Raw genomic sequence first — 26,632 nt, forward strand, 5'->3', positions numbered from 1 at the left:
CATGAAAAATGCTGAGCAGTTTCATAGTGAGATATATAGCCTGTCTATGAGGGGCTAAAACATATTAAGAAGGAGAGGAAAAGTATTAAAATGCTTCTTTCCTTCTTCATATAAGATGAGGGGCAAGAATACAAGATCAAGTTTTCTCGAAGGAATTACCACCTTGTAGCCTTGTAACCAGTTGATAAAACAAAGTGAAATGCAGTGAATTAGCTTCCCCCTGCTGCTGTTTACTCAGTTGTCTCAACCTATTTGTCTTGCTCATATCCAAAAGCAGTTTTGTTTTGAGTCACTTTTTGGGGAGGGGGTTCTTTTTCAAATTAGCCATTCTAACACAAAACACTTTACCATGAAAGGAAAGCCCTGCTCTCCATTGTCCATTTTTGTACAAAGATACTCAAATGCTTCCTTAGATATCTCAAATGACTTACCGTATTTTTCGCTCCATAGGACACACTTTTTTCCTCCTATAAAGTAAGAGGAAATGTGAGTGTGTCTTATGGAGTGAATGGCGCTGCGGAGAGAGGTAGAGCTGCGCAGCACCCCTTCAGCGAAGCAGGAGGAGGAACTCAGCCCCTTCGCAGGAGAGTCGCTGCGCAGAGAGGGAGAAGCGAGCAGCGCCCCTTCAGCCACGCGCCTGCCTGGAAGCTGAACAGAAGGGACTCCTTCTCCAGCTTCGCTTGAAGGGGCGCTGCGCAGGAGAGGTGCTGCACAGAGAGGGAGAACTGTGCAGCGCCCCTTCAGCGACGTGCCTGCCCTGGCTTCTGCCTTAGCCGCACACAGCCTCTTTGGGCAGGGGGAGCCTTCATCCTGCTGCCCTGAAGAGGCTTGGCGCGGTTATCCCAGAAGCCAGAACAGCCACACGGTATCCCAGAAGCCAGATCCCTCTTGATGTTCTGGCTTCTGGGATTCAAAATATTTTTTTTTCTTGTTTTCCTCCCCCCCCCCCCCCAAACTAGGTGTGTCTTATCATCTGGTGCGTTGTATAAAGCAAAAAATATGGTAAATCCAGGGGAAAAATTATGTCATTTGGTGAACGAACTACAAAAACCGCAGCATAAAATGACTTGTCTTTTCAGTAATTGGACTGAGCAAGAGGGATCAGCCAGGTAAATTCTGTTGTTATCAGTTATGCATATTCAAGTAGGTGAGTTTTTACTGTTTTGCAAGATGCATATTTTTAAAAATTCCATCCCAACAGGGATTTTGCCCTACTGCATCAGAAGCTTTCTTTTTATTCTACCTTGGCCTTTTGTTGTACTCCAAACCATATTCCTCTCTCCCAATAAATACAAATAAACCTCTGCCTGAGCAACGGGCCACATTTAATGCCACCTGTACTTTCAAATGCTTGATCCAAATATCAAGGATAAGAGCAGCAAAGAGTACCAACTCAGCAGTGAAATTCCCCATGAAGGTTATTCCAGTACAGTACAGAAGTACTCAACAAATGCAATACCCACATTGCTGCATGACAGGCTCTCTGTTGAATAGCCACCATCACATAAATGTTCTACCTGCCATACCTAATAGCAGAACTGACAGGTGGTGGCAACCTGTATCTGCAGAATAAGTTCCTCAACTGAAAGCAGCAATAAAGCGACATATCTAATTAATTAGGAGCTGCCAAAGAACTCAAAACAGAAAGATTGCACATAACTTATTTTTAAAATCCAATAAATTTAAAACACTTCCACATTTCTAGAACAGTACATGACAGCCAGTATGCTGCAGTTGGAGTATCAGTCAAAACCAGGAAGCCCAAGTACAAATCCTCTCTTTACCTACTTTTTCAACGACCTTGAGCAAGTCACTAACTCTCTTTCAGTCTAACCTGCCTCATAGATTCATTGAGAGGATAAATGGGATGGAGAAACATGAATACTATTTCTGAGGAAGAGTGATGACCACAATAAATAAAAAAATGCTTTGGCTACTTCACCATGCTAACTGTCTCATGTTAGGACAGGGATGGGGAACTTGTGGTCCTCCAGATATTGAAGGACTCCAACTCCCATCATTCCTGACAATTTGCCACACTGGCTGGGGCTGGTGGGAACTGCAGCCCAACAACATCTAGAAGGCCACAGGTTTGCAGCTGGTGTGTTACGGAATGCCCAGGCCTTTTCCTAGAGTTGCTGGAATTCACATTGTTTTGGTTTATACAGCTGTACCTTTTTCTTCAATGCTACTACCAGCTAGACAACCAACCACTTTACATGTTAATATTCTTGCAGCAACTACCAGAATGTTATGCACATAGTGTAAATAAGTTATTTTCCTAAGGAAAAAAGAATGTGAGAATACAGTACCTGTGGACTTACCGATGAAGAGCCCAACATAGACTTTGGAGATCTTATCATTCCAGCAATGGAGTGCCGAATGGTATCAAACCGGGAAACTTTATCTTTCTTATCCTAAAAAACAAGGAGGAGAAAAGTAGACCATTAGAAATTAAATCAGCTATCCTTTGTAGATTAAGTACTCAGTGCTAGGTGGGGTTCCTGCTTTATCAATAGCACTGGGTAAAATAAATTATGAAACTTTGGCAACTTCAATAAAAACTCCCTGCCTGTTTAAGCCATAAACTTTAATACTTTTTCAGTTTAAAAAACAGCATGAATAGTCAGCAACCCTAAAATCTAACTCAATTAAATTGTGTTTCCCCTATTTCTATTAAGAGTCACAAGATGCACTCAGTCTCTTGAGTGTATGGCATTGGAAGGAACAGCAAAGAATTTACTGTCATTCCCATAGGAATGTCTGCACCCCATTAAATTTTCACAGAAGGATTTCTTCTTGTCCACCATAAATAGATGAAGAACAAGGTATCTTCTGTGCCAGCATCACAATTGTGGAACTTCCTCGGAGCAGAGGGAGCTATAATTTAGTGAGCTTGTAGAGCAGTGTGAATCTGGAATTGTTAAATGATGTGCTGTTTTACAATAACTTTACTGTCATTATTGGCTTTGCAGAAGTGTAACTATGCACCTTGGGCCCTTAATTTGGACAAAGGCAGGTTCTACAGTCTTCTGTTTAAACAGCCACTAACATCGGTAGACTTTAAAAGGAGATCAGACACATTCATGGAGAAAGGGATTACTGAAGACAACTAGTCTTGAGAGCTGGGTACTATCTCCAGTAACAGGGAGCACTGTTGTGTTTATTCTGCATTATGGCCTTGCAGGGGCATCTGGTTGGTTACTGTGAGAACATAATGCTGGACTGGATAAATCTGATACAGCAGGGTTTTCTTATGTGATTATCATATTTGCCATCCTGTATTTAGGGCTCCAATTCATATTGCTTGTTTTCCCACACTCTGTGCATTGGTTTAGAGGCAACTGAAACCACGAGTACTCCCTCCAGCTGCTCCGTTCATGTAGTTTCCAGCCCTTTAGCAGGTTTCTGGGACACCAGCTCACTTTCCTATGCATCAATGAAGCTATTATTCTCCAACACGAGATGTTCCTCTGTCATCTATAATATTGTCTCCTTCCCCCATAGCATTTAGTTTAAAGCTCTCCTGATCAGGTTCACGACTCTTAGCAAACACATTCTTGCTAACTGTTGTGAGGTGCAGCCCATCTCTTGCCAGAAGGCCTTCCTCAAGGAAGCAGAGACAGTAGTTTGAAAAGCCAAACCCTTTCTTTCTCTTCCTGGGCTCTGACCTTCAACAGGAAGGAGTGATGAAAAAAACACCTGTACCCCGAGGCCTGTCAGTTTCCTGCCCAGAGTATTATAGTCCCTAGTGATGTTAAATTATCGAGAATAATCTTTTGGAGAATATTCTCAATTGATGAGAATATTACAGAATTTTCATTTAAAATAGGAGAATATTAATTTTAATGCATTGAAAATGATATAATTAGTTAAAAAACATGTTTATTCATGGGTAAGCTTGTTCAGATGGCAATCCAAAACTGTACAGAAAACTCTTTCTTATTGGTCAGCAGGTCAGCACTGTTGACATATAGGGAAATTTGTTGTTTAGTAAAGGAACCACAGTGAAAATATATAAGCACAAGCCTACTTGTCACTTGCAAGTATCAAATTAAAAAGTAAAACATGTTTTATAGTTAAAGCTAAACCATTCTAAGGTGATGGCACCAGTAATTGTCATGTTAAGGTTTGGTATAAGGAAACTCAGTAGTTAAATCATATTTTATTCTTCCATTAGAATATGTACATGTTATAGGACAAGTCAAAAAATACAATTGCCATGTTAAGGTTTGATACAAGTAAATTCAGTAATAGGCTATCTTGTACTTCTAATAGCTCTAACACTTAATAACTGTTTTGGTGACTAAAATACAGCTTAATAAACAAAACTATATGCATACATATAAAAAAGAAGCCACTAACATTAAATATATTATCATTATATGATAATATATTTCAGGATGTCAGTTTTTGGTAAATGGCACTTTGTACTATTGAATGGCACTGCAAAAACCAGTTACTGGCACTAAATAAAAATATAGAAACATCAACTTTTTAAATCAAGGCCACCCCACATGCTGTTACACATAACTGTATAGGCCTAGGTACTTTAAGTGTATAAAGCACTAAAGCTACTTTCTGTAAAAAAATAAATAAATCACACTGTATGGCCAAGGGTATAGAACTACTAAGAATAAGGACACATCAAAATAGAAAAAAGGCTATTACATATGGTTGAAATACATATGAATTCAAATGTTCATCAAATTAAATGAATAGCATTTAAAAAAAACAGTTTTCTGTAGCTCACATTTCAGAACTGCCAATGGTGAGTGACACATTACTTACACTGGCAATATCACAGCTTGACTTATTATTTACAGTCATACCTCAGGTTGAGAACGTGATCCATGCGGGAGGCATGTTTGCAACCTGCAGCGCCGTGTCTGCGCACGCGCATGACGCAATTTGGCACTTCTGCGTATGCGTGTGATGTCATTTTGCGCTGCTGCGCATGCACGAGCGCCAAAACCCGGAAGTAACCCGTTCTGGTACTTCCGGGTTCGGCATGGTCCACAACCCGAAAATGCGCAACCCGCAGCGTTTGTAACCCGAGGTATGACTGTACTAGTTTTTTTAATGTGGGTTATAAAACTGGTTCTTACATTAGAATTTACACTTTGTGGAGAATTTTCAAGCAGAGAATATTCTCCGGAGATATTCACCTTACATCACTATATATGCCTAAGGCAGTGTCTGGCAGTACCATTTGCACCCACATAAATCAGAAGGAAGGGGTTGTGGTCTGTGAATCTTTGCACCTGGAAGACCGCACACTTCCTGGAACATCCTGTTTTGTCCACAGACTGCTGCCACACACTATGCATGGAGTCACCTACCACAACCACAAGTTTTTTCCTCCTCTGTGGAGTGGCAGGAATCATTCTGTACACTGTACCTTGTACAGCCACCTTGGTGTGTTCTGAGGTCTGCAACTGCTTTACTTGCTCCTCTGGCCCAGAATCAGAAAATAGTTTCCAAGCAGGGTAGGCCTTTGGGACCTCTAATCTGGGCCTATTTCTTCCAATCCCTGCATTCATGCCAATATAAAACGACTCTTCCCTTATTGTCTGTTGGAGCATATGTGGATATTATTGGGATAAGTCACAAAGGTAGGAGTCCTACAGCTTGAGAACTTCCTACCCTTTCTCTCAAGTTGCTTTTTCCAGAATGCAATTCCCTTTTTCTGAGATAATTTCCTTGGAAGGTAGCAAGTGTGTTATCAGCATATTCATCCACTATCAGTAGCCTTCTCTCTGAAGGGGTTAGGTCAAGAACGAAAAATGACTTCTCCAAGTCCATTTCCTGAGCGTTCATACTGGTGTGAAAACAGGTATCTAAAGCACCAATCTTGATCGATGTCATTTAACTGATTAGCCACTGAATCTGACAGGGACATAGAGAGTTCAGACCTATCCCCATCTTTGCTGTACCTCGAAACCATCACCAACTTGAGTTTCCTTGCTGGTAGGCCCCATCTGCAGGGCAACAGTTAGAATTCCTGTCTCCACTAACCCAACCAGTATACCAGTTATGGCATTCAAACCAGAAACTTCCTTTTCCAATGCATTCATTCTGCTAAAGATTCCCTCTGATGTTTGTTTTGTCAAGAGACACTGGTCGCCTAAAAGTTCCCACAATGAAGAACAGGATATTATCAGAGATGACAACAGCAGATGCAGAAATTAAATTCTGCATCCAAGTAATCTTGAGGCAGCATCCAACTCATACCTGTTACTTCTGCAACCAAAATTCTCACAAAATAAAATGTCTTCCTCCTTTTAAACAGTATCATGTCTACACAACATGTCATATCAATTTTAAATTACAATCTGTCCGATAATAAAAACAGGCTGCTCTGAGTCCACTGGTGGGTCGATTTTATATCAATGGATTAAATGGCTACTTTAAAAACCGCTCACTGCATTACCATGGATACGGTGCCTAATTTTGCCTCTAGGTCTGCCAGGACTTGGGATGATCAGCTCATTTCACGCACCTCAGGTAATGACAAGATAAAGGGTCTTCTTCAGATAAACGAGTCATGGGGATTAGCAGCAGCTAAATGACTGCTTCTCATATCACTGAGGGGGAAAGGGACAAAAAAACGATGTGTGCATGCTGATGAGTTTTCCTACAAATTCATCCCAGTAATGCCTTAATTTTACATTCACTAACATTCCCCCCCCCCCACCGGAAATGGGTATCTACAATGATGGTCCTAGCTCTTCTGTTTTGCCTGGAGTCATTAAACACATACATTTATTTCATTTACAGATATCAAATCCACTCACTTCATTATTTTCCACACACGGTAAGCAGAGAAGTTGCCAAGGGGAAAAAAAAGCTACTAGATCTTTGTTCAATATAGGGAGGTCAGTAACAGCTGCTGCCAAGACAGATACAAAACGGTAACTCTGCATGAAACAGATTGCATCATGTGCATCCAAGCTTATCAGCTAGGACGGGTATTCTAATGTGGCTATTTAGCAAATGGGTCAAAAGAATGTTAAGAGTTCATTGAGGGGGGGAATGCTAGCATTCTTATAGAATCCCCCATGTACTTCACAGCCATTGAGAACCCTGATATTTGAAAGTATGTGGCCAAATTCCATGTGTTAATACAGATGCAAGAGAGTTAAGTGATTGGCCATCCCACAAAGTCAGTCCAGAAGGATGCCATGCTCAACAGTATAAAAGCCACTGAGAAATCAAGTGGAAGGAGCAAGGTTGCACTTCCCCGTCCTTCTCTGTATAAAGACCACCCATCATGGTGATGATATGGATTTGGTCCAAACCTACACTGGCATGGATCCAAATCATCATCCAGGATTGCCTGCTGTTGTTCCAGCAACAACCCTCTTCAACACCTTCCCCCAAAAGGAAGAATTTGAGACTGGGAAAATGCATTGGGTGCTTGGCTAGCTTTTTTCAGTAGTGGACACACCACCACCTCCTTTAAAGCAGCAGGCATCACCCCCTTAACACAAATAAGTAGTCACCACTCCCTGGACCCAACCCCAATCACCACCAGCAGCAGCAGCAGCAGCAATACAAGACCTGTCTTTCACCATGTCCCTTGGTAACCACAAATTAAATCAAGGAAGAAAATCACAGAAGGAAACGTACAAAACAAAGAGATAGACATAAAACAGAGCAGCCTTCAATAACCTGCCAAACTTTATTACGCCCTCAAGCTGTCATTTAAGTTTCTGCCAAGTTTCCCTAAACTCAACTCAGCTTCAGCAGTAACTAGTTGCTTGAGAGATGCTGCCTTCGAGTCCAGATCCTGCAAAAATGACATGGTATGTCCAGGGAAAAACACAGTCTTGACACTTCCAAAGAGACTGCATGCAATCAGTAAAATATACAGTACTCATGGAAAATGTAGCTGGAAAAGTGCTAACACAGCTTAAATTAATATCAACATTAAAATACAGCTAGGAACTAATTTTTCACAAGCTTTGAAGATTAAAATGAGTAATGACTGGTAAACTCCCCCTCCCCACATGTTGTTCAGAGTTGGCTTACTCTTTCCACTTCTTCCCCCCCCAAAAAAGTCTCAAGTGTTAGCTTGGGTGGAAAAACTGAGATTTCTCTTTCAGCATGTAATGTTGGAACATTATGAGCCACAGGGATCTCTCCATCAGCCTTCCCCACCAGTCTTCCTGTTCCCTAAGACTTATCTTTGCCCAAAAAACGGAGGAGGAAGGGGGGGGGGAATCACTAACATGCTGGAGCAGAAGCAGAGGTTTCATCTTTGCAACACAGAGAAACCATTGTCACAGAGAAGAATGGGGAATGTATGTTCCCATGCCTTCTGGATCAATTATGTGGAATAGTGGAAACTTTTCCTTGCTCATTGGTACTGACACACCATACAAGCATCCAGGTCTTAAGAGCTGAGGCCTCCACCACCAGCCCTCTCTGCAACTTGTCCCCCACCTTAGCAAGAATTACTTTGGTAAGGATAGGACTGGCTGGCAATAGGGAGGGCTGACAATAAAAGAACTCACAAACTGGAAGGAGAATTGGGCTTGGCTCACAATGAGTTCAGAGTTTCACAGCTGCAGGAATTTACTTCCACCCCATCCCAAAGTCACTATAATTAGGCATTGATTATGGTGCACCCTTCCATAGTTTACATTATGCTTCTGGTTGGCTACTGAGGGAAAAGAGTTTTAGACCCTTGGTCCAATCCAAAAGAACTCTACTTATGACTTCAATAGCATGTAGCCTAATTTATACCAATATTATGAAAAAGCTGGACAGCTTTTCAAGAAGCTTCCAGATGGCACTCATGCTAACATTCAAAAGGCTGAGTCACCAAACACATTCGGGATGCTGAGAAGACAGTGTTCCTGAAGGCCAACTGTTGGCTTTTTAAAACCAGCAGCTTCAAAATGAAAGAATATGCTTGCCAACGCATACAACTTCTTTGACTAGAAATAAATACTTGAGATGAAGCCACATCCAATCTGATGATGCAGTGCACTATCTATAAAATAAGCCTTGTAAAGGACTGATTTCTAATATTTTTATCACCTTTTAACAACAACAAGAAGTCGTCTCAATGCACTAATGGACCCAGGAAAGGAGAGTGACACACCTGGCACATTCCTTGGTATTATATCAGTAAAGAATGTACACAAGCTCATTACAGAATACAACATCCATGGTCTCCCACATAAGACAGTGTGCACACATCAAATGGTATGATCAATCCCCCACTCTTTTCTTCAAGCTAGAAATTATGTACAACAACAAACAGCGACAACCAGGCCAGAGTAAGCTTGAATATGCAAAATCTGGTTAAAAGTACTGAACTCCAACAACACATGGAGTTAACTGGATGTAAATATGGCACTATCCCTTTCTGGAACTCCATTTACCAAGCAACACAGTACGCAAATCCTATTTATAACACATATCTAAAATTGAAATGTAGATAAGCACTTCAAAGTGACACTAATATCATTTCAATTCATCCACCTAATGTACTTAAATGTTCTTTCCAAAGCAATTAGCAATTAGAGCTCCTTCTAATACTTTCTCAAGGTACAGAACATACAAGAGGCAGTGTGTTATAGCAAACAGTGTTGCATCTGGACTAGGGAGAGCTGAGTTCAGATTGCTGGTCAGCCATGAAACTCGCTTAGGTGACCTTGGCAAGTCAGTGTCTCTCAGTCCAATTTAATTTACAATATTTTTAGGAGGAAAATATTGAGAAAAATATCCCCCTGATAGGGAAGTTGTTCCAGCCCTTTAATTATGGTTACCCTTTCCTCAGTATTGCACACCTGCGATTATCCCAATATTTTTCTCCTAAAAATATTTAATGTTTAGAGCTTTTAGGGGATTTTTTTGGGGCGGAGGCAAATAAGAAACCTGCTAAGAGGCATATAAAATTACGCATGTGTGGAAAAAGATATTTTCCCCTTCTCCTCTTATAATACTAGAACCCAGAGTCATCAAGTAAAAAACAACACAGTGACAGATTCAGGACAGAAAGAAATAAGTTGTTCTTCACACAGCGTATAGTTAACAGAATTTGCTACCACAAGGTGTAGTGACAGGCACAAACCTGGACAGCTTTAAAAGAGAAATAGATATCAAAGGCTATCAAAGGCTACTGATCATGATGGTTGTCTTTTCACCATGGCTGTAGACCTCTGAATATTGGAAAAGAGCCAATGTAACACCAATTTTTAAGAAGGGATCTGGTAGTGGGGGAATCCTGGAAATGACAGGCCGGTTGGTTTAATATCCATGAAAACTGGTGGCAAGTATTGTTAAAGAAAAGAATTAGCAAGCATATAGAAGAACAATCCTTTTGTACCACTGTTGTCCTGTCCTAAGCAAAGGAACAGTGGGACCCAAGTGTTAATATTCATAATAATGCAGAAAGAGCAACTAAAATGATCAAAAGGCTGGAAAAGGTGCAACATTTGGTACTCTTCGGTTTACAGAAAAGGTGGCATGATAGATGCTAACATAATTATGCATGACATGGAAGAAGTGGATAGAAGAAAAATTCTTCTTTCTTTCTCATAACAACGGAACTATTGAACATCCAGAGAACCTGAATGTTGGAAGATTCAGACAAAAGAAAGTGCTTCTTCATGCAGCGCAGTTAAACTATGGAGCTCGCTCCCTCAGGAGGCAGTGACGGCCACCAACATGGATGGCTTTAAAAGAGGATGAGACAAAGTCATGGATTAGAAAACAAATGAACGGCTACTAGCTGTGATGGTCATGTTCTGCCTATACAGTTGCTGAATACCAACTGCTGGGAATCACAAATGTTGTACTCAGGTCATGTTTGCGAGATTCCCACAGGCATCTAGTTTGTCACTGTGACAATAGACTGCCCGGACCAGATGGTGCATTGGCCTGATCATAAACATGAGTTGGAGACCAATATTGCACTCCTGTCCAACTTGTGGTCTTCACAAGGACACCCTGGGTTGGCCATTGTTAGAAGAGAATGCTGAACTTTATAGGCATCTGGTCTGATCTAGCAGGAAACTTCCTTGCATTCTTATAACAATGTTATCTCCAAGTCAATTATACGTAAATTATAAAATGCTGAAGTAATATGTAGGAAAACACATAGGGTTTTAGATGCTAAACTTGCCCAGGACAGCCTTTGATATTGTAAAGGCAATTGTAGACAGATAAGATATTTGAATAATCACTCCAGAGTAGCCATTCATGTATGCTCTTGCATCTTCCCAGTTGGAAAACTTCTCCAATATAATCAGAACAAAAGAAATACATCTGATGTTATTTCAAGGATTATGATCTCTCCAACTTGAGGGATTGCTTTTTTTGTATGTGTAATTCATGTGAAAGAGACTGGAAATCAATTCCTCAGTTGTTTGTTTTTTCAATTTATTTGGATTTTATTTTTTGTCCTCACAACCATTACCTCACCTACAATGAATTTAAATTTTATTATATTTCTTATACATTACTGCCTCTGGAAAAAAATATCCTAGGTTGCACAAATAAGGGCAGCCTGTTCAGCTACTGAAGGAAATGAAGTTCCTCTACAATATCAGTTTTGCACAAGCATCATGGGAGAAACAGATAACCTAATCTTAAAAGAAGCCTATCCACTACAAAGGCAGTGCCTCATTTCAATTCAGGACAAGCCGTGTATGTTGCAGCATTTATTTGCACTAACTCACATTTGGTACTAAATTCAAGTAACACAATATAGCTGTTAAAATACCAAGAGTATTTATTATGTTTCTTAGCCTGACGGCATATATTTTAGGTGAGATACAATTACACAGTTTAAAAAGAATTGAATGCAGACACCAAAATAATTAAATCAAGAAAACTGAACCAAACAAAGACATTGCCAGACCAAAAATTATAGCTACGGTAATCACAAACTTGGAGGAACAGGTCAAATCCCAACTCCCATTAAAAAAAACAGTTAAATGGTATCTGTATCGGAAGCTCATTTAAAAGATATAAAATAGTGTTAAAAGCATTCAAAATATTACAATGCTTGGGATTTTTTTTTAATGGTCTTTGCCTGGCACTGCAAAGACATTAATGTTGATGGAGGTGAGTCTCTCTGGGGGGAACATTGCACAACTGGGGGACGGAGAGGATTCCAGTTTTGCACAGAGCTCACATAACACTACCATTTAATTCATATCTTTATATCTTGATGCATGATCCATTTTTTTCTATTGTACATTCTTTACATTTTTACTTCTTAGTATTTCTGTACCCCTCATTCTTTAGCTTATTACATCTGCTGGCGGGGGTGGGGGGGAGAGAAAGTGAGCTGTCTTGAGTCCAGGGGCTAGTAAATCTTCTATTTAAAAGAAGGAGTCGTTCCAGCCCTAGAAACCCCTGTAAAACTTGGGACCTTGCTATCAAGAACCACCTCTTTTCCATATATACCCACCCATCTATGCTTTAAGATAATCTACAGCAGGGGTCCTCAAACTTTTTAAACAGGGGGGCAGTTCACTGTCCCTCAGACACTGCTGGGAGCAGGACTATAGTTTGGAAAAAATATGAAAAATATAGTTTGAAAAAAATATGAAAAAATATGAATTCCAATGCACACTGCACATATTTTATTTGTAGTGCACAAAAAGATCCCTGTCTGGAACTGATGCCAGTCAGTGTAAGCAATACTGAGCTAGGTGGAACAATGGTTGGAAACTTGCTTAGGGCAAAAGGGTAGGAGGCTGAGGGCATCTGGAGATTTTATGAAAAGCGCTTACAACATAATGCAATTTAGTCCCATATGATTAGGGAATTATAAATAAATGAGTCTTCCCACCCTGAGAAAAATGCACTCAGATAAACTGGTTTGTGCAGATATTTTTGGGTAAGATACTTTGGTCATAATAACAGGCTACATCCAACTGAATCCTACTTAGGGCAGATCCTTTGAAATTATTGTCTGGATTTTTAATTCATTTCAGTAAGTCTACTCTGAGTAGGACTAGCATCCGAGTAGGACTAGCAACGGGGGGGGGGAGGGGGGGAGATATGTAAATTTACATAGTAGGAGGAGGGCAAATGAGGGCTGAGAGCAAATGTGAAAGGTGATTCTCAACAGGGTCCCTTCCAACTCTACAATACTATAATTCTAGAGCAGTGATCCACCCAGCTGGAAGTGATTGCCCAGAGTTGTTGAGCCTTTGGGGAGAGTATTGGCCACAGTTTTTGAACTTTTTTTTTAGGGTGGAGTGCCAACAGTTGTTGAGCTATTTATGGCAGGGATTAGCAGGAGTTTTAAAGCTTCTCTTAGGGGGAAGAGCACAAAGTTGTTGAGCTTTTGGGGGTGGGATTGATTAAAATGCTCACCCAACAGTACGCAACCCTCCCTCCTTCCCACGTTCAGCTGCAGACGCGGGGAATAGACCTCCCTTCTTCCCACGTTCAGCCGCAGACGCGGGGAATAGAAGCTTTCACGGTGGCGGAGGTGGCGGAAATGGGACAAAGCACGGGGGGGGGGATGGAGCGATCGATCAGGAGCACACAGGGGATCACTTTTTTTAACACTATGCGTTTCAGGGTTTGGGTCTTGGGTTGAGGGAGCTTTTGCTTCTCTCCTTCCCTACCACCTCTGCTTGTTTGCTTGCCTGCCTGCCTCCTTCCTGTCCTCTCCCTGCCTGTGGCCAGCGCCAAACACTGCTCTGTGGGGCTTTCGGCACGGTGCCTCCTCCGAGGAGACCCGCAAGTGGCGGAGGGGGCTGCCAAGGTAGGGGCTTGGATCAGATGAACGCTCACCTCGTTTGTTCATGAGCAAGCCCCTTGGAAATTACCCTGGTTGCAAGCGCATTTCAGAGCTTGTAATGGGGAAGTGGAGCAGCAGAGATTCTGCGCCTCCTTCCATCGAGAATAAGGCGGAGGCGCTGGCTCTTCCCGGGCAGGCTGGGTTCAGAACGCTGGCAGGCCCGATCTGTCCCACAGACCTTAGTTTGAGGACCCCTGACATACAGGGTCCCTTTTTTAAGTGCCTTCTCAGTACAGCCATAAAAGATAAAGGGAACCTTGACCATTAGGTCCAGTCGTGACCAACTGGGGTTGCGGCGCTCATCTCGCTTTATTGGCCGAGGGAACCAGCGTACAGCTTCCGTGTCATGTGGCCAGCATGACTAAGCCGCTTCTGGAGAACCAGAGCAGTGCACGGAAACGCCGTTTACCTTCCCGCCGGAGCGGTACCTATTTATCTACTTGCACTTTGACGTGCTTTTGAACTGCTAGGTTGGCAGGAGCAGGGACCGAGCAACGGGAGCTCACCCAGCCACAGGGATTCGACAAGCCGACCTTCTGATCGGCAAGTCCTAGGCTCTGTGGTTTAACCCACATCGCCACCGCGTCCTGGCAGTGCAGTCATACCTCGGGTTAAATATGCTTCAGGTTGAGCGCTTTCGGGTTGCACTCCATGGTGACCCGGAAGTAACGGAATGCGTTACTTCCAGGTTTCGCCGCTCATGCATGAGCAGATGGTCAAAATGACATCACTTGCATGCGCGGAAGCGGCGAATCGCGACCCGTGCACGCGCGGGTTACGTTCGCTTCAGGATGCAAACAGGGATCTGGAATGGATCCCGTTTGTATCCAGAGGTACCACTGTACGAAATACAGAGGAGAGAAGGTCACTGTATCTGGCTGCTAAACAAAAGGTTGGTGGTATGAGTCCACCCAGGGATGGCTGTGGAAACGATTCCTCCATTGAGAGGGGTTGGATTAGATGTCCCTTCCAACTCTACTATTCTATGATCCCTGGTTGTCCTGTCTGGACTATCTTGACACTGCCTAACAAAGACACCCCAGTCATTTCTCCAATAACTTCAATGTAAAAATATGATGGGCTACTGCAGAAAGGGAGACAAGGCAGAAAGAAACAGGAAAATGCAGAGGGAGTTCAGAATTTCACCCACATACAGATTCATTTTCTTCCTAGTATTTTTATATATCCTTCATAGGGTATAGCATAGTCATTCACAATCTTGACTGATTCTCAAAATCTACTTATTGGCCATAACCCAAAAGGCTATTTCAGCATACCTATGGACTTTAGCCTGCGAAGTCAGGCTTCTAACTACTTATTTAAATACAACATGGATCTCACATCAAGCTGCTTTTAAAATCCTGTCCCTACAAGTCTTCAAAGGAGGTTTGTAATGCGACAAAGAGGAATGCTGGACAGGAAACATGAATACACAGACATGATGTGACATTAAGCTTAGTTGCAGGATTCTCTGGGCTATGGCCATTTCGTTTCATTTTCTCTGTCATCAGAGCATTGCCAAGCTTCAGCCAAAGACATATTAACTACCTCTTCAACGTCTTTTAAATCCAACAGAAACCAGAAATGCCTCCGTAATGTTTTAATGCTAGTGTCAATGAGCATAAACATTCACTACCTCCACATTGCAGTATTATTTATGTATGGGTGTGGGTGGCTATATCATACATACATAGTGGTTAACACAAGGAAACAGGTAACTACCATAGAAATGGGAGCATTTCCATTTACTGAAATATTCTCCTCAGCCCATGGAATAGCCTCCTTCTATAACATTTAAGAATTCATTTTTTAAAAAACTTGCTGCATATAAGAAAATGACTGAAAATAGTGTGGAAAGAAAACCCACTACCTGCTTTATTATAAAGGATAGTATTCAACATAGTACTAATGTGAACATACCACCAGTGTAATAATTTCTCCTTGCACAATGGAACATTCTCCTCTCCCTGTGTGTCCCCAGCCCTCCAAAACAGATCTGAGGATGGCAAAGTGAACACGAATTGCGGGGGCGGGGAGGGGGGAGATTCCACTGCATCAGTGCTAATTTTTGTGTTGAATACCAAATATACCAAATATTTTGTTGAATATCACCTAATGAGACTCTAGGTAATAACATAACCGTTATCTTACAGTTTAAATATATGCATATTTAAGCAAGAAGAATAAAACCTAAAAAGATGCAGTCAGCTTCTTAGCACTACTGAAATATTTAATAAGTATCCAAATACTGCAGAATATCAGTTACAGACGGGATAGCAGAGCTTTGTTCCATGAGCTCTTTACTTGCGTTCTAAAACTACACTTTCAATATGAAAAACCTACAGCCAATTAAGGTGCCTTTGCAAACATCATGCCTCCAAGCTACCTGAAATTACCACCTTCCCTGTGAATATTTCCGCACCTCGGTGTTCACAAGCAAGAAGTTTATTAAAAATCTAGTTAGATATGACTATCTTGCAGGTCTACCCTCTGCTTAGAAACTCATGTGGAGAGATACTGAAAATTCTTTATCTCAGTAAAACAGAAGCCTGACGGAATTAACCCTGATCAGCTTTTGGCGAGATAGGGAAGGAAATGCACTCTTAACCAGTTTAGCTTTTTACATTAACTGTATTAAAGGATAAATCTTACCCTTTCATACGCTGAAACAGAAAGAGATATGCAGACTGAACAGATTAAAAACCAAGGTGGCTGTTTCTGTCAGGCAGTCAGCTCAGCAAGACTACGAATACATCCTTCATCAAGCGGTCTATTTGTAATAGCCTAGATGTACAATGTTTTGTTACACTCTGATTTCGTATCACCTGTAACACGCAAGTCCCAAGATTTTGAACTGTGAACTGAAAAGGAGAAACTTGGATGTGCAGGCCATCTATATTTGTTTACTCCTGAGTACTAGGGACCGATCCTTTGGGATGGCAAGCCCTTCTTTGTGGAATCATCCCTGTCGACTTTCAGGTGTCTCCTGAAAGCTCTGTAATTCAAGCAGTCCTTTGGAACATGAATTTCCCCCCCCCAAAAAAACTAGTTATTTATTGATCCTATAGTAATTTTGCATGCTGTATACCCCCTTGCTGTATTTTTATGAAAGTACAGTCTGTTAATGTTGGAATAAATATATAGTTTGTTGATGTAAGTATAGGAATTTTAAAAGTAACTTTTTTAAAAAGTGTGATATTGTTATAATTTCATATCCTCATACAATCTGGTGTTTTAAGCTGTCAGCCACATGACCTCTCAGCCATGGACACCCTTGGATTTTCTGCTTCGACTCTACCTTGCTAGAACATAAAATGCCTTCATTCCTATCCCTACCATCGATTTGTTTCTATGCAGCAGAAACCCATTCTATTCCCAGAAAAGCTATTGCTCTAGGCATCGAGATCACCTAAAAAATTCACAGAGGAGGTTATATGTATTCTGTGTATTTGCATGTTTGTTGCTTACACCCACATTTCCTTAGGGAGAAACAATGGTATTCACAATTTCACCATCATCACTCCAGAAAGAATAAATAAAAAGCTGAGATATATTTATTTAAACATATCTGTTGATGGGTTTTGGTGTGATCTTGCTACTTTAGGAACATAAGTTGCTCCCAGCAATCCAACTGTGCTATCATATGCTTACAGCAGAAGCTTACTGCCCTGCAAAAGTAAAAAACCACACACACATATACACACACACAGAGAGAGAGAGAGAGAGAGAGAGAGCGCGCGCAGGGGGCGGGGGGAAGCAAATGAAACAAACCTACCAAAGTATATGAACCTCTTCAAAAATTCTGCATTATCTCCACATTCTTTTCAACAAGGTAACTGCTTTCCCTGCATCATTTGAACCAATAAGCTAATGGCCTGAAGCAAAATGGTCAACAGACCTGGGATCCCTTTTGGGAGAAAGGGCAGGACTGAAATTAATTAAAAAAAACAAGGGCCAGAGCTCAGTCCATCTCTTTCCTTCAGCATTTAAGGCTGCAAGCCTAAGCACACGTACTTCAGTGTGAAATCCAATTAACTCTGAGGGTCTTACTTCTGAGTAAGCATGCCTAGGATTGCCATGTATGTGACCTATAGCTAGGGATGGAGGAGAAATTTTATTTTGTTTGCATTTTAATGAGAAACTACCCAATCTGCACCAATATGCAAACTGAAAATCAGCCGCCCTTTGATATTCACACTTCTCCAAATTTTACAATGCAGTTCTCCAACCAAACTAGAGGGGTTGTATTCAATGTTCTCTGCCCATCACCACAAGGGTTCTTGAGTGTATTTTAATATTGTGTCACAGAAGAGTCCAAAACCATAGTTGTGCTAGAAGAAACTCACTATGCAGCTGATGGTGCACAAAGTTACTAGCAAACTGCTTATACATTCTCTTCGACAACAACATTTCACTGGCACAAAATATTTCAGTAGCAGAACAAATGTACTGTTAAGTGACTTTACCTTACCACTACATTGGGTACAATCAGTGACTACAAGAATGCATTATATGAGGAGAAGTTGTGCATTAAAATGCAAGTATTGGTGAAAATAACAAAATGTGTATTATGGAAAATTGTTTTCAGGTCTGTGTATTAGACAAATTTCATACCAAAATATGTTTATTAGGAGAAATCCACATTAAAATGTTCAAAAAAAAATTTCCAGCAAATTGTTGCAGAAATGTGGAGAACTAAAGTTAAGATTGAAAAAAATGAGAAGCAAGTCTATTGTCCTCCGTGTTTCTCACATGAGCTTATATCCTAGTTCAGAGAGCAAGCAGTTTTATATTGAGCATTAAAATTATATATGAGTTTTCAGGAAACCATTTAACTAATGTACCAAACATGCTGTAACCAAGTTCAACGCCTAAAAGGTTTAGCCTAATTCAAAATATTAATTCATTCATTTGTTTGCCATTTCTCCACAAGATTATATTCTTACAGAAGGCTCTTTTAATAGAGTTCAAGAAACAGGATAAACTAATCAAAATCATGTTCTTGAGATGAGTAACCTGAATAGCGTTTTATGCGTCTTTACATTTTTTTCTAAGTAAGTTGTGGTGAATCCTCAGCGCTCACTGGTTTCTTTATAACCATGAATACTGCAAGAAGAGCTAGAATGATATCTCCTTATCAGTAAGTACTCTTAGCTGGGAAACTGGAACCCAAAGCTGAATACACGCCCCATGATCAGCTATGAACTATCGCAAACTGTGTTGCTTACCACTTGCCTTTCACGCACAAACACTTTCCCTTCATCTTTCAGGCCCAAATTCAGATGGGGAGGTTGAGGTGCCTGGAATGAAAAAATATTTCCCATATTGTCCTGGTCCTGTACTGCTTTCATCAAGCACCTGAGGCTTATTATATGGCTGTAGGAATCCTCCTATGAGTTAAGCCATGGGTATGCAAACTAAGGCCTGGGGGCCGGATCCGGCCCAATCAATCTAAATCTGGCCCAAAGACAGTCCGGGAATCAGCATGTTTTTAAAAATGCATCTCTGGGTTATTTGTGGGGCATAGGAATTCGTTCATTTTTTTTCAAAATATAGTCCGGCCCCCCACAAGGTCTGAGGGACAGTGGACCGGCCCCAGCTAAAAAGGTTTGCTGACCCCTGAGCTAAGCCGTGCCTAATGCCTATGTGTGTCTCGCGGTTTGTTTCAGTGTGGTGCAGGGTTTCTGTCTGATGCAGCAGACATTGGGTTTGAGTGCTAGAAAGTGCTAGAAAGGGGTGTTCGTATGGAGCAAAGTGTAAGGGTTCATGTGTCTGTGTCGCAGTGTGAGGTAGTGTCCCTCATGACAGTTCCTCAGGTTTCCAAATGGGCCCGTGGGTCCAAAAATGTTGGCAAGCCCACATCTAACCATTGTACAATGAATAGGCATTGCACACAGCTTCCACTAGGTAGCTCCCTCTGCAAACACTGTAGGCCTGGCCAAAAGTTTGCTTTAAAAACCAGTTTTGTGCATGGCCAGCCTTGCTTTGCTAAGAAAACATTAAACTTTTGAACCTTTGATCATAACTTCACCAAACCAATGAGGAACTACTATCACCAAAAAGCCTGGATAAAAGTACAGCAGCAGTTTCAAGAAAATTGGATATATGTGGCGGTTTTTTAACTGGTTTTACTCCAACGATTTCAGCAAAAAGGGCCAGTGTCAATTTCCAGCATTGTATATGTGGCAAATTTTATTGGATCAGTTTGAGATTCAGCAAATTTGTACACCCCCATCAGGTCAGTTATGCTTAGCACCTTTCAAGTTAATGGGTAGATAGGTGCTGTTTTTACAAATGTGAAATCTTTTTTTCTTTTTTGCTACTTCTGTGATTCTACTGGCCTTAACTAATGGGGTACTCCTGTGCTGCTTTAACAGGTTACCCTAAGAATACACCTTCAATAACAGAAGGTTGGATCCAGACATCAGCTCATGGAACACTCACATGAATAAAATTAGCAAAAAAACCCAACAACCCCAACCTCTTTGTACTCAAGACAGCCAGGTCAGATCATAGCCATTGAAATTATAAATAATATGAACAAAAGGCAAAATACAAATCAAGGTTAACATTCCTTCAACAGCTTGACTCAGCACAAATGGGGATGGGGAGCAAATTTCAACGTTGCACCATAAAATTATGGTGTAAATCATTCTCTTGAGGTAAACACTTTTAGAATCTTACCGAAACTTTGGTGCTTCCTGTATTGGTAGAAGGTGTGAGGGACTTAGATGGGACAGCAGGAACCAGAGCTTTAGAGGAAACTGGAGGAATCCCAGACTCAACCGTCTCATGTGCAGTATGGTGTTCATGGTCTGGTTTCTCCTCAAACCCCGGACATTTGCTACATTTTCGGTCCATAGTGGATTCAAGTATGCTAAATATGATTGTCCCCAAACAAAAACAAAAAAATCTAGCTGTGTGTCAGCAATCAGGAATCTCAAATAATTCTCTTGCGATTCTGCTAATTCCTAAACTTCAGACACACAATCTTCAACTCAACTGTACCCAACTTCAAATCAAGTCTCCAAATCTTAGCAAAACAGTCAGTTTATATCTCACGCCATATGCTGCCAGACAAGGTTATTCTTCACCCAATAACAAAAATGTTGCAAGTGATCAGTCATTTGCTCCGCTTATTTATAGGCTCGCCGTAATACAAGTCAACAGCTTTTTTTAAACTCCATTCTGATTTATAAAGAAAGCACTTTCATAGCACTTAAGGCATTACTGAAATGCTTCCATTGGTGAGCAGGTGTTCCAGGCTATACTCTTGAGCTTCCAGTTACTGCGGTGATAGAATGCCCCAGAATCTGACAGAGTTCCTGTGTCACTTTAGATATGAAAATTCTACTCCTGGAAATGCTTAGAACACTTGCATGCATTTGGCTGTGCTGCAGCACAGTGTAACCCTATGGTCCATGGATATGGATATATATATGGAGATAGATAGATAGATAGATAGATAGATAGATAGATAGCTTAAGGAAATGTTTAAACAGCAGTCTCCAAGGGCGAGTGTGTTTTAATTAAAAACAGCAGCAGCAGCAGCAAACTAAAATATAGCACTTAAGCAAATGCACTGATTTTATTCGGAGATACCAAAAGAGAGAAAGCTTTGTCAGAGCCTGGGGATAACACAAAGCAGTGCCAATTCCAGGTTCTGATGAGCTTTTGGGCAAGTTGCTATCAGTGCCCCCCTCTTGTTGCTGCCCATCCACTTGCCTCTTCCACCAGGTCCAACCCAAACCACTTCCCTGAGGGAGAGGACAAATCATGCAAAGGTGACTGGCTCCTTCTCCTCACCCATCCCAGTGGCAGCTCTCCCAAAGAGCAGCTGAGAGCAAAAAAATAAAAATAAAAATAAATAAATAAAAAAAAACCTCCAAGGAAGAAGAACAGCAGCAGCAGCAGCAGGTGCTTAAAGCATTGACAGTAGGCTCTCTACTGGGATGTGGGATGTGGCTGGCAATGCTAATCTTGTCACAAGGAGTACTGAGCCTCAAAGAATTAGTGCCCCAAACTGAAACCACAACCTTGTGACCAGCTGATCTCTGGAGCAGAGTAGATGGATTGGCTTAATTCAAGGTGATTTAAATCAACAAGGAAACTGGTTGCTTTAACTGCTAAAACATACTTGGCTGCCACTCTTATTTATCTAGTTATTCATTTAATTTATATCCCACATTTCTCCTAGTGAAGCACCAAAGGCAACATATATAACAACAGAAAGCAGATACAACTAAAACATACACAATAAATATAAATATCTAAAAATGCCCAAGTAAATAAGCATCACTGAAAACACTGAAAACTATTTGAAAGCACACACACACAAAAGCATAAGTTGCACCTTAGAAAACCCTGCCCCAACAGCATTGAAACAAAAACGTATTTGCCTACCAGTGAAAAGAAAGCAGAGAAGGAGCCAGCCAACCAAGTTCCACAATCCGGGAGCAGCCACTGAGAAGGCCCTCTCTTATGTCCTCAACAAACTAATTGAAGTATTTGCACAACCAAGCGGTGCAATCCGAAACTATGGACCTAAATGCTTTGCTCATGCAGCCTACCTACTTCAGAATTATATCTGCTTTGAGACAAGGGACATATTTCACTCACTTGGAGGTTGAGGCTGTAATCCTGTATCTGGAAGAAGCTTCTACTGAACAAAGTGAGACATGCTTCTGAATCAACATGCACAGGTTCAGGTTATAACTTGGGTTTCTAAGAAGTAGGGTCTGGGAGCTGGGGGGGGGTGTTTTTCAGCGTAGCAGAAAGTAGATGTCCATGTTCTTTTTAAGAGTCATAACGTATCGAAAATTTGTAAACTGAATTCATTACAGAGAAGTTGGAGAATGGAATTTAAAAATAATAAAAAAAATCAGCCATAAGAGCTCAGTGCGTGATCCTAGTGAGATTTAGGACAGCAGATCCTAAGTCTGTGGGCCAAACAATATGGGATGTTGATCTTTGCATCTATCTTGAGGGCTTTTAAAAATACAAGTAGTAGTGGGTGGGCAGGTGGGGAAGAATGTAATTAAATAATACACACAGTTAAAATGACCCTAAGAAGCAAGCACCAACTCTAAAGATGCTGCCTGAGCTAAAAATGTTGCTTAAGTTATCCACTAACACTGATGTGCTGTAGTCCAAAACATCTGGAAGGCCTCAGGTTGGCAGAAGCTGCCCTACCAACTATTTTCTCTGTATTAACTGAAAAGAATGGTGATGTGACATTAAGCAAATGGTAGAGTCCATGATTTTCTCCCAGCTTGACCTTATCTGACTATTCTCCCTACTGAAGTGTAGCAAAAGTATGCCTCGTTATAATTTGGACATACATTTGTGATTTAAGGCAGTCTCCTTTAGTACAGAGAGAAACTTTTTTTTTTTTGTCCTCTTACCTTATGGGTAATTATTTTGTTCTAAAAAACAAACTTGTGAATTAAATAAAGGTTTTTCTTCAAAATCATACCTTTAAGCTGGCAGTGAGCTCCACCTACTGGCAAACTGACCCAGATATGATGGCTTTTTATACCTAACATTCCATCTTTGACTGAACTATTATTTTTTGTCGATGATATCAACAATTTGAGATGGACATTGACAGTGCTTTTTTTCTGGGGGGACACAAGAGTACACATACCCCTAAACAGTTTGTGAATCTAAGTTTGGCCTCACTGAGGGGCAGTATTTCAATATGAGTAGGAAAATGAGATTTAAGCATTGGACACTGATACAGAATCACAGATTGTCTAAGTATGGTAGGTTTTTAGTCAGCTATCTTCATAGCAGAGTTTCTGATCCTGATTTGCTCCTCTAAACCTGCTTTTCTCAAACCGGTATCCTCCACATGTTTTAGCTACAGCTCCCATCAGTCCCAGCCAGTATGCTATGTTGGACATGATTGATAAGGGATGCAGCCATAAACATCTGGAAGGTACTAGGTTGGGGAAGCTGCCCTAAATCGCAGTTAAGACTTCGCACATAAGGAGCAGCAGTTGGTTGAACAAAAAAGTGAAACTTTCCAGTTCCCTCCCCATCACTGTAGGAGTCAAAGGCTTGTACATGAAACATTAAATCACAGATTATTAGCACTACATCAAAACCTGGCCATTATATAATTAAATCCATGTCACACTTTTATAATACACACTTCTCTTGCAAATCTTATAGAACGATGGATCAGAGTCTCTCTTCCTATGAGACAGAAGAATTGACATTTAGCTCCTTTGGAGCAGGTTTTCAGACCAGTTGCACAGGGAGCGAAGCAGGCTACAGAGAGAAGGCCGAATCTGCAATGGGTGTCAGAGCTGGCCACCTGAGTTTGCTATTAGCGGTAGTGCCTCCCCACTTCATCCCCAATTCTTCAAGCCCTCTGTTCCCTGTTGTAAATCTGTCCATTCTCCACCATCTGTGTTCTTAAGAATTGGGAAAGGAAGAGATCAGACATTGGATATAGTAGTTCTGGGACCCACTTTTGGCAGGCTTTATCACTTCATCATGTAGGAGACCTTTTGTGGTAAAAGCACCAAAACAATTTATAATGCCTAGACCTCTTTGTGCTGGTTTCCTTCCCTGGTCATCTAGGAACAGCAGAGTTATCCTAACTTCCTCCAGAATGCTGTCATGAAGTCATGTTAACATTGTTTTCATTCCATACATTTACATGCCCTCATTTCTACACAGAGTTCTAATGTTATTCTGCTTTTATTCACTTTCTTGAAAAAAGATAAAACATTTGATGTTCCCACAGTTTATTTGCTGCAGTAATGAAATATAGCTTTCAAAAACAAGATGAATACTTTTATTAGACAGTCACTGATTTAATGCCAAGATGAATATTTCTAACTTCAGCTTCAATCACAACCATTCTTAAGATCTCACTTTGGAATTCTTGATATAAAAATGCTGACAAAAATGTTTTTAAGCAACTTTGAGTTTCTTTTTTCTCTTTTCTTTCCCCCCAATGTTCATCATTTATGCCCTACCCTCCTCTTAAGTATTCAGGGAGTTCAGAGATACATGGAATTAATATATTTTATCTTCCCAACAGGCCTGTCAAGGTGGTCATCCATCAAGCTACACACGCTGAAGCAACAGCAGCTTACCCTTGGTTTGCCCAAATTCAACACTACTACACCTGCAGTTCTCAACTTTCCACACCTAGGAAGCACCTTTCAATGCAAATATGCATTATGGGACCCACTTATTTATTTATTTTACCATATGCAGAAATAGTGTTATGGGGCAGCACACTAAATGCCAAGCTATGACCAACTTGTGGGAACCAGCCTACCAGATGAAGGTCAGTGCTATCAGTGACATAAAGCAAGGTGACAGAGCTCTCTCAATTCCATAAGGGAAATCAGTAAGTGGAAGCATGGGAAACAGATTACAGTGGTACCTCGGGTTACATATGCTTCAGGTTACAGACTCCGCTAACTCAGAAATAGTACCTCGGGTTAAGAACTTTGCTTCAGGATGAGAACGGAAATCGTGCTCCAGCAGGAGGCCCCATTAGCTAAAGTGGTGCTTCAGGTTAAGAACAGTTTCAGGTTAAGAACGGACCTCCGGAACGAATTAAGTACTTAACCCGAGGTACCACTGTAATGTAAAATACAGTCCAATTAACCCCCTAGGAAGTGATAAGGTTGGGTTCTGAGCATTCTCTCTCTCTCTCTTACCCTTTCCTTTACTGTGAGGAGATGGAAATGAAATACAAGGAGATCCTGTGTTTATCTGAAAGAATGACTCACACTCTGATGAGGGGAGTGGGGAAGGGAGCAATACAAAACCAAGCTCTACCCCATTCACTCGTTATCTTCCATGCTGTATTGGAGGGCAAGTAAAAACTGAGCAACGAACCCTCACTAAAAACATTTAAAATATTTAAATGAATGTCAAACTGAAACCCATGCAAACAGTAACATTCTAATTTATAATAATATTTTTTTAAAAAAACTGATCAAGAATCTATTTTACAGATACCTTATACGTTAAACCTTATGCTGCATCTGCATACAGAAGCTTTGCATAATTTACTTAAGGATAGGTGAATAGCAAGGTTTTTTTATGCTGCTGAATGTATATTTTTGTGCATGACAACACTGTAAATTCATAAAAGAATGCTGCTGATCATAAATCAGAAATGCATAAGGCATTCATAGTTGTTTAAGTCAAGAAGAATTAAATAACAAAATTGAAAAGGTCAAAGGATGACCTGCTTTGAAATGAAAACAACAATTTAACTTCTAATTAACTAAATAATTTTCATTCAGGAGGATCATTATACATGGTAAATCTGAAAAGCCATTCAAAAATGACTAAGAATCACAGCATGGTGAGATAAGAGAAAAGGTTATATATAATTCACCAACAAAATACTTTTGTTTTATCGAAGAAATACTGAAAATGGATGATCAATCACGATCATTACAGAAAAGATGTGTTTAGCATTCTTCTTTGAATTAAGGGTAGGGGAACCCCATCTTACAAAGCAAAGATAGAGAGCACTAATGTGGGGGGGGTAGTAGTCATTTGTACACAAGTATCATGAGGTAGGAATGGATTCTTAGCCCCTCCAGCGCCCTCCAGTCACAACACTCCCTGTTAACACTGTCCCTGCTCCCTTTTCCCTCTGAAAGCTAGTCTCCAAGACTAGGGTGTGCAAAGTCCAGGAAATGTAAGGAAATGCTTAGAGGTATGCGTGTGAAATGCTCCCATATCAAAACAGGCACATATTTGGCGAAGTGTGTTTCCATGAGGATCAAAAGACTTTCATTTATCTTTCCTGGAAGGGAGGGAATATCACCCAGTTTAAGAGCTACTAAGCTGTCTCTTGTGTCACCT

General features: G+C 40.8%; 1 protein-coding gene across 2 annotated transcripts in view; it reads right to left on the reverse strand.

Moving 5' to 3' along the window:
• Positions 1-26,632, reverse strand: part of FER (FER tyrosine kinase) — a 132,935-nt gene that overhangs the window by 93,966 nt on the left and 12,337 nt on the right. Inside the window, exon 6 of one of the 2 annotated variants that reach the window (XM_081880453.1) lies at positions 2,325-2,417. In XM_081880453.1, the coding sequence (XP_081736579.1) occupies positions 2,325-2,417 (93 nt within the window). Of the gene's footprint in view, positions 1-2,312; positions 2,418-26,632 lie in introns of both variants that reach the window. The other variant, XM_081880452.1, reaches the window with a different exon arrangement.

This window comes from Podarcis erhardii, assembly GCF_964252035.2.
Source record: "Podarcis erhardii genome assembly, chromosome: 11".
In the NCBI taxonomy this organism is placed as follows: domain Eukaryota; kingdom Metazoa; phylum Chordata; class Lepidosauria; order Squamata; family Lacertidae; genus Podarcis; species Podarcis erhardii.